At 44.8% G+C, this 15115-nt stretch overlaps 2 protein-coding genes across 2 annotated transcripts in view; both read left to right on the top strand.

Annotated features, from left to right (window-relative positions):
* Positions 1-1400, top strand: part of GFI1B (growth factor independent 1B transcriptional repressor) — a gene marked incomplete at its 5' end in the record, with an annotated part of 2862 nt that extends 1462 nt beyond the window's left edge. The window contains 2 exons of the mRNA XM_015828687.1: positions 650-815; positions 1222-1400. Coding sequence (XP_015684173.1) covers positions 650-815; positions 1222-1400 — 345 coding nt within the window. The remainder of the gene's footprint in view (positions 1-649; positions 816-1221) is intronic.
* Positions 1401-7632: 6232 nt separating this feature from the next.
* GTF3C5 (general transcription factor IIIC subunit 5) lies at positions 7633-13732 on the top strand. The gene is made up of 10 exons (XM_015828683.1): positions 7633-7852; positions 8309-8507; positions 9633-9828; positions 10516-10620; positions 11380-11494; positions 11725-11805; positions 12332-12429; positions 12575-12657; positions 13022-13164; positions 13532-13732. The coding sequence occupies exons 1-10, from the start codon at positions 7732-7734 to the stop codon at positions 13687-13689; spliced, it is 1299 nt and encodes a 432-aa protein (XP_015684169.1). The 5' UTR covers positions 7633-7731; the 3' UTR covers positions 13690-13732.
* Positions 13733-15115: the final 1383 nt, after the last annotated feature.

Below are 15115 nucleotides of genomic sequence, written 5' to 3'. Positions count from 1 at the left end.
GGAGGAGGAGGAGGAGGAGGAGGAGGAAAAAGAAGAAGACTGTAGGGTCCTTGATGCTCTCTGAACTTCGTCATTTTTTTGCAGACATTTCATGACCAAACTAGGGAATATCATCAGTGCTAGAAGGGAGGGGTGCTTGTGGAGTGGAAGAGAAGGGGAGGAGGAGGTGGTGGTCTAGGACTGTAGTGGTTTTCTTGCAGACGTTTCATTACCCAAACTAGGTAAATAATAACTAGATCTCAGAATAGCATCATCATCTGGGAAGGAATAAAAGCAGAGGCAGCACTAATGAGGAGGAGACATTCATTCTGAATGGACATTTAAGCAAGGAAAGAAGCAAGAAGGATGTTACCCGGTACGGGTGATGAAACGTCTCCAGGAAAACAAAGAAGCCCAGAGAGCACCAAGGTCCCCTCGTTATAAGGATTAGAAGCAACTTTTTCAGGGGTCGCAAACGGCTTCCTGATCTGAAGAACTTGGTTCCCAGTTCCTGCAACGGTTCACGATATGTTTCAGCCTCCTGTAAAATTCGTTGCGGTCTCCATAGTTGGATTCTTCCCTCGAAGGGGATGGGAGGAAGGGGGCTTCCTGTCGTAACCTTCTCTTCCTCACGCCTCCCCCCCCCCCCTATTGCTGCCCTGATCCCCAGGAGAAAAGCTTTGAGTGCAAAATGTGTGGAAAGACGTTCAAGCGGTCGTCCACCTTGTCTACTCACCTGCTGATCCACTCGGACACCCGGCCGTATCCCTGCCAGTACTGCGGGAAGCGCTTCCATCAGAAGTCGGATATGAAGAAGCACACCTACATTCACACAGGTGGGCAGGGAAAGCGGGGTGGGTGGGTAGTGTAATCGATGGGGCTCCGACGCGCCTCGGCATTAAGGGGTGCCTTTCTTCCGAGAAAAACAAATGCTTCGCAGATAGTCCTCCACTTACAACCACAATCGGGACCAAAACCTGTAAGCCAGAGGTCCCCAACCTTTGGGGCACCAGGGACCGGTTCCGCGGAGAGAGGTTTTTCCGTGGACCGGAAAGTGTGTGGTTTTGTGTGCTGCCTGCATCCCACGGATGGGGCTTTGCTTGTTTGTGTGGACCGGTTGCTGGCATGCCGCGGCCCGGTGCCGATCCACCACTGACCGGAAGGTGCTAGGATCGGTTGTGATCTAGAAAGGTGAGACCGGGTTTTTACTTTCTTAATGTTCCTTTTCTCTGTTCTCGCCAGGGGAAAAGCCACACAAATGCCAGGTCTGTGGCAAAGCCTTCAGCCAAAGCTCTAACCTTATTACGCACAGCCGCAAGCACACCGGCTTCAAACCGTTCACCTGCGAGCTCTGCGGGCGAGGTTTCCAGCGCAAGGTGGATCTTCGGCGTCACCGGGAGAGCCAGCACAGCCTCAAGTGAACGGGGATTCCCGTCTTGGCATTCGCTGTGGCAGATGGTCGGGAGCGTGCGGCCCAAGAGCTGTCGGCAGTCCTTGGCCCAGATTGTAAATCCCACCCACTTTGGCTCTAGCTCCACCCGTTTTGCTTCTGACCCCGCCTGCTTTGGGCCTTGGCGCCACCCACCGGTGGAAGGTAGATCTCAGATTGAATCTACAGCCGGGAAGCCTTTGGCCCATCTTAAAAGCCCCGTTGGGTTAAGAGTGGTAGAAAAATAAGAAATAAAATTCCCCTCAAGCTGAGATGTGGAGAACAAAGGAGCAAGGATGTGAATTGGTTTGTGAAGTCAGAGAGAGAGAGAGAGAGAAAGAGGGCAAAAGAATCTGGATTTGCCATGTTTCTGTGAGTTTCGCAACGCAACAAAGTTCAGATTAGAAGACTACGTTAACGGGAAGTGTTTAGTAGATGTAACTAGGTTGAATAGGTAAGGCAAATCTGCAAAACTACCCATAAAAAAAAAACCAAATCAGACACCAGGTTTCCGTGGTGGAAGACAAAGGATCTGGTGTTCAGGATATTTCCATCGCTATCCATGATTTGCATGATCCATTGTGCAAAAGTATGAAGATTTTGCCTCTGTTTGAATCTCTGTTTCCTGAGGGGGAAAAAAAACCCTGAAGTCAATAAATGCTGTTAACAAACTGTTTGAGTCATGAAACCTCCTTTGGCATTGGCGAAAGAGATCCTTCTCAGTGTTTCACACCCCAGGACATATTCAGACAACACACTGAACCCTAATCCAGGTTAACACGACATAATAGATGTGTTCACACCATAGATGTGTGCGAAGAACGAAGTCAGCTTGGGGCTTAATATTTCAGGCTGGGTCACACTGCAAATTAGGACGTGGTTTTGTTCCCACAAACACAGCAAACTCAGGTTAACCAAAAAGATTCAATCATGAACATGTTATTTGTTTAGCAACGGCAATGATTCGTTTAACAAACGCCTCGCTTGACCAATGGAAATTCAACCAGGTTCGTAAAATAAACCAGGACTCTGTTGGACATCCGCCAACTTTGGAAAAGAAAGCCCGGGGCGATGCCATGGCGGCATCCGATGATGTCATCAATGTGCACAACATCACCCTATAATTTGTCTCCCTGCATCCCCCCCCCCGAGGTTGGGAACCTGCCAGTTTTTTGGGGGAGGAAAAACAGACATAAATACAAGTCAGTTGCCAAGCATCTGAATTTTGATCCTGTGACCACAGGGGGTGCTGCAACGGTCATAAGTATGAAAAATGGTCAAAAGTGCCTTTTCTCCCTTCTCGTTGTGACTTCGAGCAGTCACTGAATGAGCTGTTGTAACTTGAGGACTATCTACCTCTAATCTACAGCTTGTTATGGGAAAACAGCGGAGAGGAGTAACAGTAAATACACAAAGACACACACACATGGTTTTTTCCTGGAAGGGCCCTCCAGCCATCACTTTGCATGACCCTGATTTGCTAACCAAAGCAGGCCATCCACAGATCAGGGAGGTGTTGCGCAAGAATTTGGAGAACTGGTTTCTCTTGGATGAGATTTTGGCATCAGCTCCTGCCTTAGCTAACTGTCAGTCAAATGTTCCAGCCTGTGGGGGGGGGGGGAGAGAGAATTGTTAAGGGAGGCGAACCACAAAAGAAGTGTTGTTGGAGGTGGGATTCGAATTTGCATGCTTACTTCTGAGAAAGAAGAAGTGTGTTGATTCCCATTCATGAGCCTTTGGGTCCAGTGGAAGATTTTGAGGGTGGAGGAGGAGAGGGGGTCCTGAAATACAGGTCTCTCTTTTTAAAATAAAAAAAAAGGGGGGGGAGAAAAAAAAACCCAAATAACTTTTATAGATTTTAAAATAATGAAAAGCCAGAAAAACATATAATGAAGAAAGAAGACAGAGAAGAGAAAAACTAAAGAGAAGAAAGAAAGAGAGAGAGAGAAAGAGGAAGAGAGAAGAGGAGAGGAAGATAGAAGAGAAAGAAAAAGAAAGAAAGAAAGAAAGAAAGAAAAGAAAAGAAAAAGAAAGAGGAGAGAGGAAGAGAGAAGAAATGAGAGAGAGAAAAAGAAAGGAGAGAGGAAGAGATGAGAGAGAGAAAGAAAGAAAGAGAGAGAGGAAGAGAGAAGAGATCAGAGAGAGAGAAAAGGAAGGAAGGAAGGAGAGGAAGAGAGAGAGAAAGGAAGAAAGGAAAGAAGGAAGGAAAGAAAGAAAGAAAGATGGGAGAGAGGAATTGAGGAGATGAGAGAGAAAGAAAGAAAGAAAGAAAGAAAGAAAGAGGAGAGGAAGAGAGAAGAGATGAGAGAGAGAGAGAGAAAGAAAGAAAGAAAGAAAGAGAGAGGAAGAGAGAAAAAATGAGAGAGAAAGAAGAAAAGAAAGAAGGAAAGAAAGATAGAAAGAAAGAGGGAGGGAGGGAGGGAGGGAAGGAAGGAAGGCAAATGACTTTACATATACATATTTGCAAATACATATTCCTGTAGAAAAAGCTTGCAAAGCAAACAGGATTGATGTGGGAAAGTGCAGCTTGGAAATCTGAAGCGGTGGAGGGGTTGGGTTGACGACCCGTGTTTGGAGTGATAAGTTTATCGGGCCTCGCCGGCTGTCAACGGTCAGACCGCCTGTTTGGGAGGAGAGGGACCATCTCCCAGGGCGAGATAGGTCAGCCTTGGTCTTATCAACCCCGGTCTGACTGAGAGTCCCCCAACACCTCTCCTTCCCCCTCCACACAGGCAGATTGACAGCAATGGGGAGAGTGAAAGACAAACGCCAAATCTCTCCCAGACTCTTTTCTTCTCCCTCCCCGCCCAGCCCCCCGTGCCTCTCGTTTTAATTAAGAATTTTGATGACAATAGTAAAATCTCATACAAGTCTTCTTCCTCTTCCTCCCTCTCTCTAATTTTTATTAAGAATTTAAGAGTAAAATCTAATATAAACACTGCTTGACAGGAGGGGAGGGGAGGGAAGGGAAGGGAAGGGAAAGGAAAGGAAAGGAAAGGAAAGGAAAGGAAGAAAGGGAAGGGAAGGGAAGGGAAGGGAAGGGAAGGAAATGAAAGGAGGAGAGGAGAGGAAAGAAGGGAAGGGAAGGGAAGGAAAGGAAAGGAAAGGAGGAGAGGAAAGGAAAGGAAAGGAAAGGAAAGGAAAGGAGGAGAGGAAAGGAAAGAGAAAGGGGAAAAAAAGATTCTTATTTACAATATATCCTTTTCCCCTCTGGAATACTCCAAGGGACTAACAATCTAATATAAGATATCACAATTTAAAAAAGCAAATAAAAATGACTTATGTAAGGACAACTGCCTTACTGCCTGTGTTCCACAGTGACCGAACGATTATTTGCTGCCTGCTGGATTGAAATGGGGAGGAGGGAGGGATTAGATGGAAGAGCAGTGGATGATGGGTTTAGCCAACTGAGTGTGCTTCAATGATATCGGGGTGTGTATGTGTTCATATGTAGGGCCTCAATACGTGATGTACAAACAGCTTACAAGAAAGCTTTTTTTTGTTTGTTTCGTTTTTCCAGATCATTTCCGAACGAGGTCACTTATCTCCCGTCCCAAATTTGCAGCTTTCATTTCATTTTTGGCCACGGCTAAAAAAACCGGCATGCTTCTTCCTTTCTGCCCAAAGCAAACTATCTTTCAGGAGCAGGAAGTTTTAAAAAAATAGCAAGAAAACCGCCGGGAAACCACAGCTGAATAAAGCTGTCCATCAAATGATTGTATCCCCAAGCATCCTGTGGGTTCAACCTGTCAGTCACCCACTCCCAAGGCCACTGATCAATCCTTTGTGTTCGGGAAATTGGAGTGTGCAGTTAACACATCATAGTATTTGAATTTTAGTCCAGATAGTTGGATTATTAGAAGATCTCCAAGGGGTTTGGAAGACCTCCAAGGAACTAGAAGATGTCCAAGGGGCTGCCCCAAAGAAGAGGGAGTCAAGCTGTTCTCCAAAGCCCCTGAAGGCAGGACAAGAAGCAACGGATGGAAACTAACCAAGGAGAGAAGCAACCTGGAACTAAGGAGAAACTTCCTGACAGTGAGAACAATTAACCAGTGGAAAGGCTTGTCTCCTGGAGCTGAGGATGCTCTGACACTGGAGGAGTTTCAGAAGAAGAGATTGGATAACTATTTGTCTGAAATGATATGGGGGTCTCCTGCAAACCAAGAACCACCCTGAAAAACCAAACTAAAGCCAGCCACTACAATCCTGAGTTGCATTTTTTTTTTTCTGGAGAATCTGTGAAGGAAAAAAAAACAGCGCTGTTTTCTTTCCTTCGCACGTGTCTAAAAGGTTGAGCTGAAATCTTCTGCCATCCCTCTGCCTTTTTTCTCCTCCTCCTCCTCAGCCTGCAGAAACGAAATCCCTGGGAAAGGCACTGAGTAGCAGCCACTGTTTTATCACTTCTCACCAGCTGCTGCCATTGTCCTTCACTTTCTCCGCCTGTGGGTGATTCAGCAAAATCTTCCTGGGGGGGGGGAGAAAAACAGGCTTGCAAATGACGGTGGCAGATGACCAAGAGGAAGCAGGAGAATATTGCCACAGGGAGACTGGATCACAGACTAACAAGAGACGTTCTTTGGTGGTTAAAAAGTAAGAGAGAAAAGGAAGAGAGAGAGATAAGGACAATGGTGGGAAAGGGAGGAGAGAAATTTACGAAACAGAATAGGGAGGGAGGGAGAAAGAGAGAAAAGAGGGAAGGAGGAAGGAGAGGGAGGGAGGGAGAGAAAGAAGGAGAGGGAGGAGGGGGGAAAGAGGCTAAAGGAAGAAAAAAAGATGAGGGGACAATGAAAAGGAAGGGAAAGAGATTAAAGAAGGAAAATAAAGGAAAATGGTGAGATATATAGAGAATAAAAAAAAGAGAGACTCGTTAGAGAAAAAAGAAAAGGACGAAAAAGTGAGAAAGGGAGGGAAGGAAGGGAAAGAAAGAAAGAAAGAAAGAAAGAAAGAAAGAAAGAAAGAAAGAAAGAAAGAAAGAAAGAAAGAAAGAAAGAAAAAGAGGCAGCGCTGAGCTGACCCAGCGAGCGCCGCCCGCCTCTGGCTTCGAGCATCATAGGAACTCTCCTTCCCCGGAACCTTAGTTGCTGGCGCCGCGTGTCTCCATGGGGACGCTTTTAAGGAACGGACCGAGCTGTTCTCCTTCGCGTCGGCACCGAACTAGCCATGGCGGCCTCCTCAATGGAGGACCAGAGCCGGACCGAGCAGGAGCAGAGCCGCGGCCCGGTGCTTTCGGAGCTGCAGCGGGAGAAGCGGCTGGTGTGCGTGGAGTTCCCCGGCGTGGTGCAGGACGTGGGCAAGACGCTGCAGACCCTGGGGGGAGAAGAAGGGGTCTCCCGGGTAAGGGTCCCCCACCCACCCCCAGTCTCGCCTGTCCCTCCTATCATTACCCTGTCTAACTGCAGGAGCAAAGGCAGGGGGGGGAGGCACTTTGTTCATGCTCAGAGGAATTACGATTATCCTAGTCTTATCCAAAATTCAGCCCTGGCATTTGGATATGCACGCAATTTAGGATATAAATGATCTAATTAGGGTACAGAATAGGATGTACACAATTTTATATTTACAAACATACATACATATATACATAAACACACAGACACACACACAGCTACGTACTGAAGGCCATGTAATACTTGGCCAATATGACACTAGCTGTCTTCAGAACTGAAGAAGCTTCTTGGATGAGAAGCAAAACGTCTTCAAGGGGAAAAAAAACAAAGTCCAGTTGCCTTTTGAAAAAGCACTTTTGGGACAACCCTGACCTGGAATGACTGAGAATCTCCATATTTAAGTTGCGATATGAGTTTGTGGTACTGTTTTCTTGCATTTGAAATTTGCCATATTCAAAGGTAAGGCTAATAATTTGCCGTAAACCTTCAAGAAGAATGTAAACAGTCTCTTTCAAAAAGTAGGACTGGCCGAAGTACAGGTAGGTCTCCACTTACAACCATTGGTTTAGTGACTGAAGTTACAATGGCACGGAAAAATGGGACTTATGACCGTTTTTCACGCTTACGACCATTGCAGCATTCCCCATGATCACCTGATCAAAATTTGGATGCTTGGCAGCTGGCTCGTATTTATGACTTTGTATCTATCTATCTCAAGAAAGGAAATTTGGAGTTTGGGGGCAAAGTTCTAATTTCAGATAAATAATTCTGTCTCCTTTCCTGTGCCTCTGTAGTCATTGGGATTGGAACCTGACTTATTGGCTGTTGCATCCTTGTTAGATCTATGCCGATCCCAGCAAAAGACTGGAGCTGTATTTCCGTCCCAAAGACCCCTATTGTCACCCAGTGTGTGCCAATCGCTTCCCTACCTCTTCCATGCTGCTTAAAGTGAAAAAGAAAACGAGGCGGAAACGGACAGAGGAAGGAGGCCTAGAAGAACAAACCAACTTTGAAGTGGAGATACTTGGTGTCATTTCCACCCTTTATAAATTTCAAGGTAATTCATTCTAAAACACTTGGAGCTTGTGTGTAAGTAAGCCCATACATCTGCTTGCCGTACAATATATATGAACAGATGAACAATTTTGTCCACTCTCAACTTTTCTGTGTTACTCTTTTAAGTTTATTCTAGCTTACTCCACCCTTAACAAACTAAGGCATCATGAACAACTAACTTATGTACAAAATCTGTTATTTTTTTCTTATCCACTCTGGCTAGTTAATTGGATAACTTTCCAATTTGCCTATTTCCTTAGCATGTTTCTATGCACAGTCCTAATATGCGATGGGCAATTTATCCATAGGTAATTATTAGTTACATATCTGATTCTAAGAATGTCAGAATAGGTTACTGTTTATATTTATCTGTTTTGTTATTGTGCTAGCTTCTTAATAACGCAGAGTGAGAGATAAAGTCAATGAACTTACTAAGTGCCTTCATTTCATTCTACAGGTATGTCCGATTTCCAGTATTTGGTAATGCATTCAGAGCCGGACGGTAAACAAACATCCATGTATGACAAAGTCTTGATGCTCAAGCCAGAAAAAGAAGATTTTTTTATGAACGAGCTACCACTTTATATTCCTCCACCCATTTTCTCACGCCTGGACACTCCGATTGATTATTACTATCGGCCAGATGTGCATCATAGGTGAATGCCTCTCTTGTGATATACCTGAGTAGATATGTACTGGGATTGCCTTTCTCTGGAGATGTGGACTGATTACTTATAGTAAGGATCTAGCTTTCAGTAAAGTGAGTTATAATTACTGTAAATAAATGATAAGAGCCAGTACAGTTATAAGTATGGCAAATAATAAGAATTTTTTCAATAGTAGGAGTAGTTAGACTGGGAAATTACTCTTTAAGTTGCTTTGCCCTTCACATCTTCAGAAGCCTCTTGGCTCCAGCAAGTAACAGTTGCTAGTTTTGACAGTCGCAACAGGGCAGGTGTGATCTGTTTCAGAGTTGCTTCCTTGCCCTCCTGTGCCGTAACCACACAGCTGCTTAAATGACTTATGCGCAACTGCATTAATCCAAATAATATTTGGAAGGGTTTTCCGATATGTGTAATCATGCCAGGGTTGAATTCCACTTGCTGTTGCACAAAGAATGGCAGAAGGACGTAATAAGAGAGGATCAAATGCAATCAGTTGCAAAATCTCATTGACATCGGCACAGCTCCTTTTCTTTTATCAACCAAATGCCAGGATGTTTGGCATAATGTCCCTGTCCTCACTTGCTTTTCCATTCTTCGATGTAACATCTGGGCAGTCTCCCAGGCTGACATCTGTGATTTTTCCCACTCTTGTCCTTCATGCAAAAGGCTTATAAAACAATGTTGATGTTGTAGCCTTCCGTTCAAAATTGTCTTGCTTCATCTTAGAGGCTGAATTAGGTCATCCAATTCTGCAATTTCTTCTATTCTAATGTGATGAAAAAGTAGCAGCGGCTATTGGGCAATCTTTAGGAAGTGTATTTTTAAAATAAAAAGATTGCAATTAAAAGACTTAAAGCAAAAGAAGGTCAGGCTAGAATACAGGGACTCCTGCGACCACAACCGAGCCCAACAATTCTGTTGTTGCGAGACATTTAAGTTGAGTTTTGCCCCCATTTTACGACCTTCCTTCCACCGTTGTTAAGTGGATCCCTGCAGCTGTTGAACAGTCACTAAACGAATGGTGGTAAATCGAGGGCTATTGCCTCTGTGTGACAACCAACGCATTATGTCCAGCTCGAGCTGAGCTTCCTTTGTTTGTGTTGCCTTGTTCTCCAGGGAAGGCTATCGCAACCCTCCCCTGTCTAGCGAGAACCTGATCGGCCTCAGCCGGGCGCGCCGTCCTCACAACGCCATCTTTGTCAACTTTGAAGAAGAAGAGGTCCCCTCCAAGCCGCTGGAGGCGGCCGTGCAGACTTGGAAAAAAGTCTGCAGCAACGCGGTGGATCACCAAGTAGAAGGGGAACTGAAGAAAGTAATAATAATAATAATAATAATATAATAATAATAATAATAATAATAATAATAATAGACAAGAAAGAACTGGAGAAGATAACAAAATACAAAGATCTACAAATAGAAATATAAAGACTATAGCAAAGGCAAGCAAGGGTGGTACCAGTAGTAATAGGCTCCTTGGGTGCAATCCCAAAACAGCTGGAGCGCCACTTGAACACCACTGGCATTGACAAATTCGCCATTAGTCAATTGTAAAAGGCGGCCTTACTAGGAACTGCTTCCATCCTGCGATGAGATCTTTAACACCATCAAACATCCACATCTGCCTATCCCAGGTCCTTGGGAAGGACTCGATAGGTAGACAAAAATGCCAAATCCAGTCGGAACATCTGGCTGACTGTGCGATGATCAATGATAATAATAATAATAAAGTTGGAAGGGACCTTGGAGGTCATCTAGTCCAACCCCCTGCTCAGGCAGGAAGCAGGCTTGCTTCAGCTTGAAACTTCTCCCCACCCACCCCCCAAAATAGCAATGCATTCTTCGGATTGAAGAATGAGATTTTATAAAGCGCTGGGCTGATTTGTTGAAGCGGCTTCTTTGAAGTAGATTGTGCAGAGTGGAAAGAAAAGGCAAATTCAGCAGGATTTCCACTTTTTTTGCTCTTTTTTTAATGCCTGCATGAATTCTTTTTTTTTTCCAGCTTTTTGAACTGCGTCCTGTCTGGTCCCGCAACGCGGTGAAAGCCAACATCAGCGTTCACCCCGACAAGCTGAAACTGCTCCTACCCTATTTAGCTTATTACATGGTGAGTCCTTCTTTTATAAGCCTTAGAGTGCCTTCTTACAAATCCCCCACCAAAAAGAATATAATTTAGATAAACATGCATTGTTTGAGAGCACGTTTGCCCATGTTTGAGAGCAAGTTTGGTCTAATGGTTAAGGGGCTGACCTGGAAATAAGGAGACTGGGAATTCTAGTCCTGACTTAGGCATGAAAATTAGCTGGGTGATTTTGGGCCAATCACCAGGAGACAGTGAGTTATAATCCTGCCTTAGGCATGAAAATTAGCTGGGTGACTGGGCCAATCACCAGGAGACTGGGAGTTGTAGTCCTGCCTTAGGCATGAAAATTAGCTGGGTGACTTTGGGCCAATCACTGGAAAACTGCAATTCTAGTCCCACCTTAGGCATGAAAGCCAGCTGGGTGACTTTCAACCAATCCCTCTCTTTCAACCCAACTACCTCACAGGGCTGTTGTGGGGAAAATAGAGGGAGGAAGAAGTATTAGGTATGTTTGTGGCCTTGAGTTACTTACGAAGTAACACAGGCAAGATAAAAATCTAATGATAAACAAAAATCAAAAATGCGCTGCGTATTCTTTCCTACTTCAATGCATTTTACGGTTCAGAAATGACGAATTGCCATGAAACTTCTTTGGGGGAAAAAAATCACATTAGGAGAGAGGGCCTGTGCTTCTACATCCTAACCATTTTTTTCCCCCTCTAAGATTTAAATTTTTAGCAGTCCGTTTACTGCTCCTTTTATTTTTCTCAACGATCCTTTTAGCTCACGGGACCCTGGAGAAGCCTCTGGGTTCGTTTTGGGTACGACCCCAGGAAGCACCCGGAAGCAAAGATTTACCAGGTCCTGGATTTCAGAATTCGCTGCGGCATGAAATACGGTAAAAAAAATAATAATAATCTAAAACAGCAGCCAGAACGTTGCCCCAGCTTTCAGTTCTATTGTCAGTCTCTCTGGTTTTTTGTGGTTTTTTTTTTGGGGGGGGGGGACTTTCTTGTGGCTCACCAACTCATTCTGGGCTTCCCCTGAGAACTGTCCTGCATTTGTCCTGTCCCCCCCCAAGGCTTACAATCCATTGTTTCTTCATGGATCATATTTCCCTCTCTTTAGGGTATGCCCCAAATGACATGCCGGTGAAGGCCAAACGCAGCACCTACAACTACAGTCTGCCTATTACTTTAAAAAAACCAGGTACGCCGTAGGATTTGGGACGTGGAAGAAACAGGAATGGAATTGCTTTGATTTCTGCTAGGAAATCCTTGAGATAATTTGCCAAGGGTCTGTTGCAAAACGGCTCTAAAGTTAGGATGTCTGTTTTTGTCAGCTGGACCAATATTTTCTTTACAGGAGACCCCTTAACTGTTCATCTGTGTCTCATAGCATTCCTCTGCTGCCCAAATCCGAGCATTTCACACGGATTATTAGAGGATCTGCAGCCCTCTGTCTCATCAGGGCTGAGAAAGGCTTGTTTTAAACCCATAAAAAGCTTCCACCGATCCACGTAGATGTTTCTTTCCCGTCTTGAATGCCTTCTGGATGGGTGGACTTCAACTCCCAGAATTCCCTAGCCCGCATGCTTTTGCTGAACGTGATGAGGATGAGGACCGAATCATTCCGTCATTGTTCAGCAACCTCTTGAGACACGGAGTTTCCCATCCACCTCCCACTTTGTTCTTTTTATCCCAAAGAAATTAAGATTATCTTATATCCCTTTCAGGAAATCACGGCCTGGGCATCCAAGACTTAAAACAGGGGCTCAGCACATCTGGAACATCTGGTGCAAAATCACCAGTTGTGAGCAAATACAAACTTAAGGTAAGTTCTTCTCCTTCTCCTCCTTCTCCTGGCCATACAAGGAAGATCAGGCACCCTAAGGTGTCCTGCCACTTTCCCAGATAATGACTTAGTCTAACCCTGCTTCTGATTCTCTGCTTTCTCCTCCTCCTCCTCCTCCTCTTAGGATTCCATTTACACCTTTGAGGAAGGGTCGCTGCCCCCTTATCGACAGATGTTCTACCAGCTGTGCGATTTGAAAGTGGAAAGGTGCGGTATTTGCATTGGCCTGTTCGTTTTAAAGCTGTTAAAAATCAACTTGCCTTTTAGTCAAGGATTACCTGCAATCCTGTTTCAATTTTTGAGGCTCTTCAACCACCTGGTGGTCTGTGCATACGTTTGGATGCCCTTTGCTTACAACTCTAGAAAGCCAGCTTTGCCCACATGTCTGTAGGCATCTCAAGTCCCATCGCTTTCCAAGAAATTGTGCTAATGGCAGCCCTGGCTTGGTCTATCCAGGGGGCAAGTTTGTCTTGACCTCGGTTGCCAGAACAGGAGCGGCCCTGGCTTCGTATTTTGGTTTGTCCGATTCTCTGCGCCGAGAAGAATCCTTCTGAAATTGGCTTCTGTTCAGCTTGCAGAAGATCATCCATCGAAATGACGACACGGAGACGGCTTGCACGGAGCGGGACGGCTGGTGCCTTCCGAAGACCAACGATGAGTTGAGGGACACCATGTCACTGATGATACGGCAGATAATCCGATCCCAAAGGCCAGGTAAGGGGGAGGGGGGGAGAGACCTGGCAAGTCCAGGTGTGTTGGTCATGTGGATGACCCTGTATGACAACGATCGCGAGTCGTGATTGTGATGGGCGGGCTCCATAACTCAAAAGACTACCAGTCATAATGTCACCCAGGCAGCTTTTCTCTTTTTCTTCCTGTTTTAATAATAATAATAATAATAAAAGATCTTGTGTTTCTTTAGTGTTTCCCCCCATAATTCTGGGATCCTGTTTTTGCCGCCCACGAGATTTTCCAAAGTGCCAGATCCTGTACTAAACTATCACGCTGGATTATTCTAACCGGGTCTTTTGAGCCTTCTGCTTCTCACTGGTAATTCCCTTTTCTCTGTGGTCTGTTTCAGCTCTGTTCAGAAACCCTGGTTCCAGTGCCACGGGAGGCAAAGAGCAACTGACTTTTGAATCTGGAGAAGAGGAGGAGGAGGAGGAGGAAGAAGAGGTTTTCAAGCCTTCGGATGGGAGCGAAAATGAAATGGAGACCGAAATTCTTGACTACGTCTAATGCCACGGGGCTGGTGGGCTGGACTGGATCTTGGCGGAGGGATTTGTTTTGCTCTTTTTGGGGGGGGGAAGGACAGAAGAAAGAAAGAAAGAAAGAAAAAAAGAAAGAAAGAAAAAAAGAAAGAAAGAAAGAAAGAAAGAAACCCACCAATTGGCTGCATTATATCTTTGATTTGAGGGAGTTTGTGCAGAAGTATCATCTGTAAATTGCATCTTAACAGATGTTGCATGTTATTTTTCAAGCTCAGCAAATTGTTCCTTGATGTAGCCTTCCTTCAATTGCTGCGTTCAGATGTAAGATAAGAGACTCTACTTTGGGGAAATTCCTTCAGCATCTCAGCATTTTTTGCCATCCAGGGCCAAGCCCATCTACGTCCAACTTCGTCTGCTGGAGTCTCCTTCTGCATCGGCCTCTGTGGAAGTTCCAAGCACGGCCTGACGCTATCTCAGACCTTCCACATCGGCAGGCAAAATTATCATTTCATTCCTGCTCTGACTTAATGGTTCCTGTCCTTCTCAAACGAAAAGCCATTTGGAATTTCTTTCTCGTGAAGCCTTGAGAAAAATCTCCTGTTGATTCAATTGTCTGGGGTTTTGTGGGACATCAAATGGACAGTCTGAAGAGATTTCCACTCTTTTGTACAGATTTCCTTTTCAGCTTGAGTGCAAATAAAACCCAAGAGTTTTGTGCCTTCAAAATAGTTTACGTGAGATTTATTCCTAGGACACTTAGAAGCAACTCAGAGAGAAACTTTATTTTAAAATCCCATATGGAGCGAAGCTGCCTTTGAGAAGGCCCGCACTCGCAGCTCAGGCTGTGAATGTAAGAACTGTACTGGCCTGATGTTTTGATCCCAGTTTAATAAGGAACTTAAAATGTTCCAGAATGTTTCCATTCTGAATTTTGAATGAATTGCAGAAGAAGAGCAAGGAAGATGATTAAGGGACTGGAGGCTAAAACATAAGATGAACAGTTGCAGGAATTGGGTACGTCTAGTCTAGTGAAGAGAAAGATTAGGGATGATATGATAACAGTGTTCCCATATTTGAGGGGCTGCCCCAAAGAGGGAGTCAAGCTATTTTCCAAAACACCTGAGGGCAGGACAAGAAGCAATGGACGGAAACGAAGCAAGGAGAGAAGCAACCTAGAATTAAGAATTTTCTTGGATCATGAGAACAATTAACCCCTGGAATTGCCTCCAGAAGTTGTGGGTGTTCAAACACTGGAAGATTTTAAGAAGAGATTGGACAGCCATTTGTTCAGAATTGTATAGGGTCTGCTGCTTCTAGCCTAACCCCCTGCTCAAGCAGGAGACCCTATACCATTTTGGACAAATGTTATTCCACATATTTGGCACAGCCCAGGCAGAAACGTTCAAAATCAATTCTATATCCTTGTGGAGGGCTGATCGTTGTTTTTTTTTTTT

Source organism: Protobothrops mucrosquamatus, unplaced genomic scaffold (genome assembly GCF_001527695.2).
Source record: "Protobothrops mucrosquamatus isolate PMUCROS unplaced genomic scaffold, P.Mucros_1.0 scaffold4798, whole genome shotgun sequence".
Classification (NCBI taxonomy): Eukaryota; Metazoa; Chordata; class Lepidosauria; order Squamata; family Viperidae; genus Protobothrops; species Protobothrops mucrosquamatus.
The sequence above is the reverse complement of the archived record's forward strand: the minus strand, read 5'-3'. Positions and strand labels throughout refer to the sequence as shown.

What these genes read in the sequence shown, in the direction of transcription:
- GTF3C5 (XM_015828683.1), top strand. Translation starts at nt 7,732, where the DNA reads ATGCTGCTTAAAGTGAAAAAGAAAACGAGGCGGAAACGGACAGAGGAA. An exon ending in CCTATTTAGCTTATTACATG is followed by an intron (nt 10,621 to 11,379) that starts GTGAGTCCTTCT and finishes CGATCCTTTTAG; the next exon opens with CTCACGGGACCCTGGAGAAG. An exon ending in TCGCTGCGGCATGAAATACG is followed by an intron (nt 11,495 to 11,724) that starts GTAAAAAAAATA and finishes CCCTCTCTTTAG; the next exon opens with GGTATGCCCCAAATGACATG.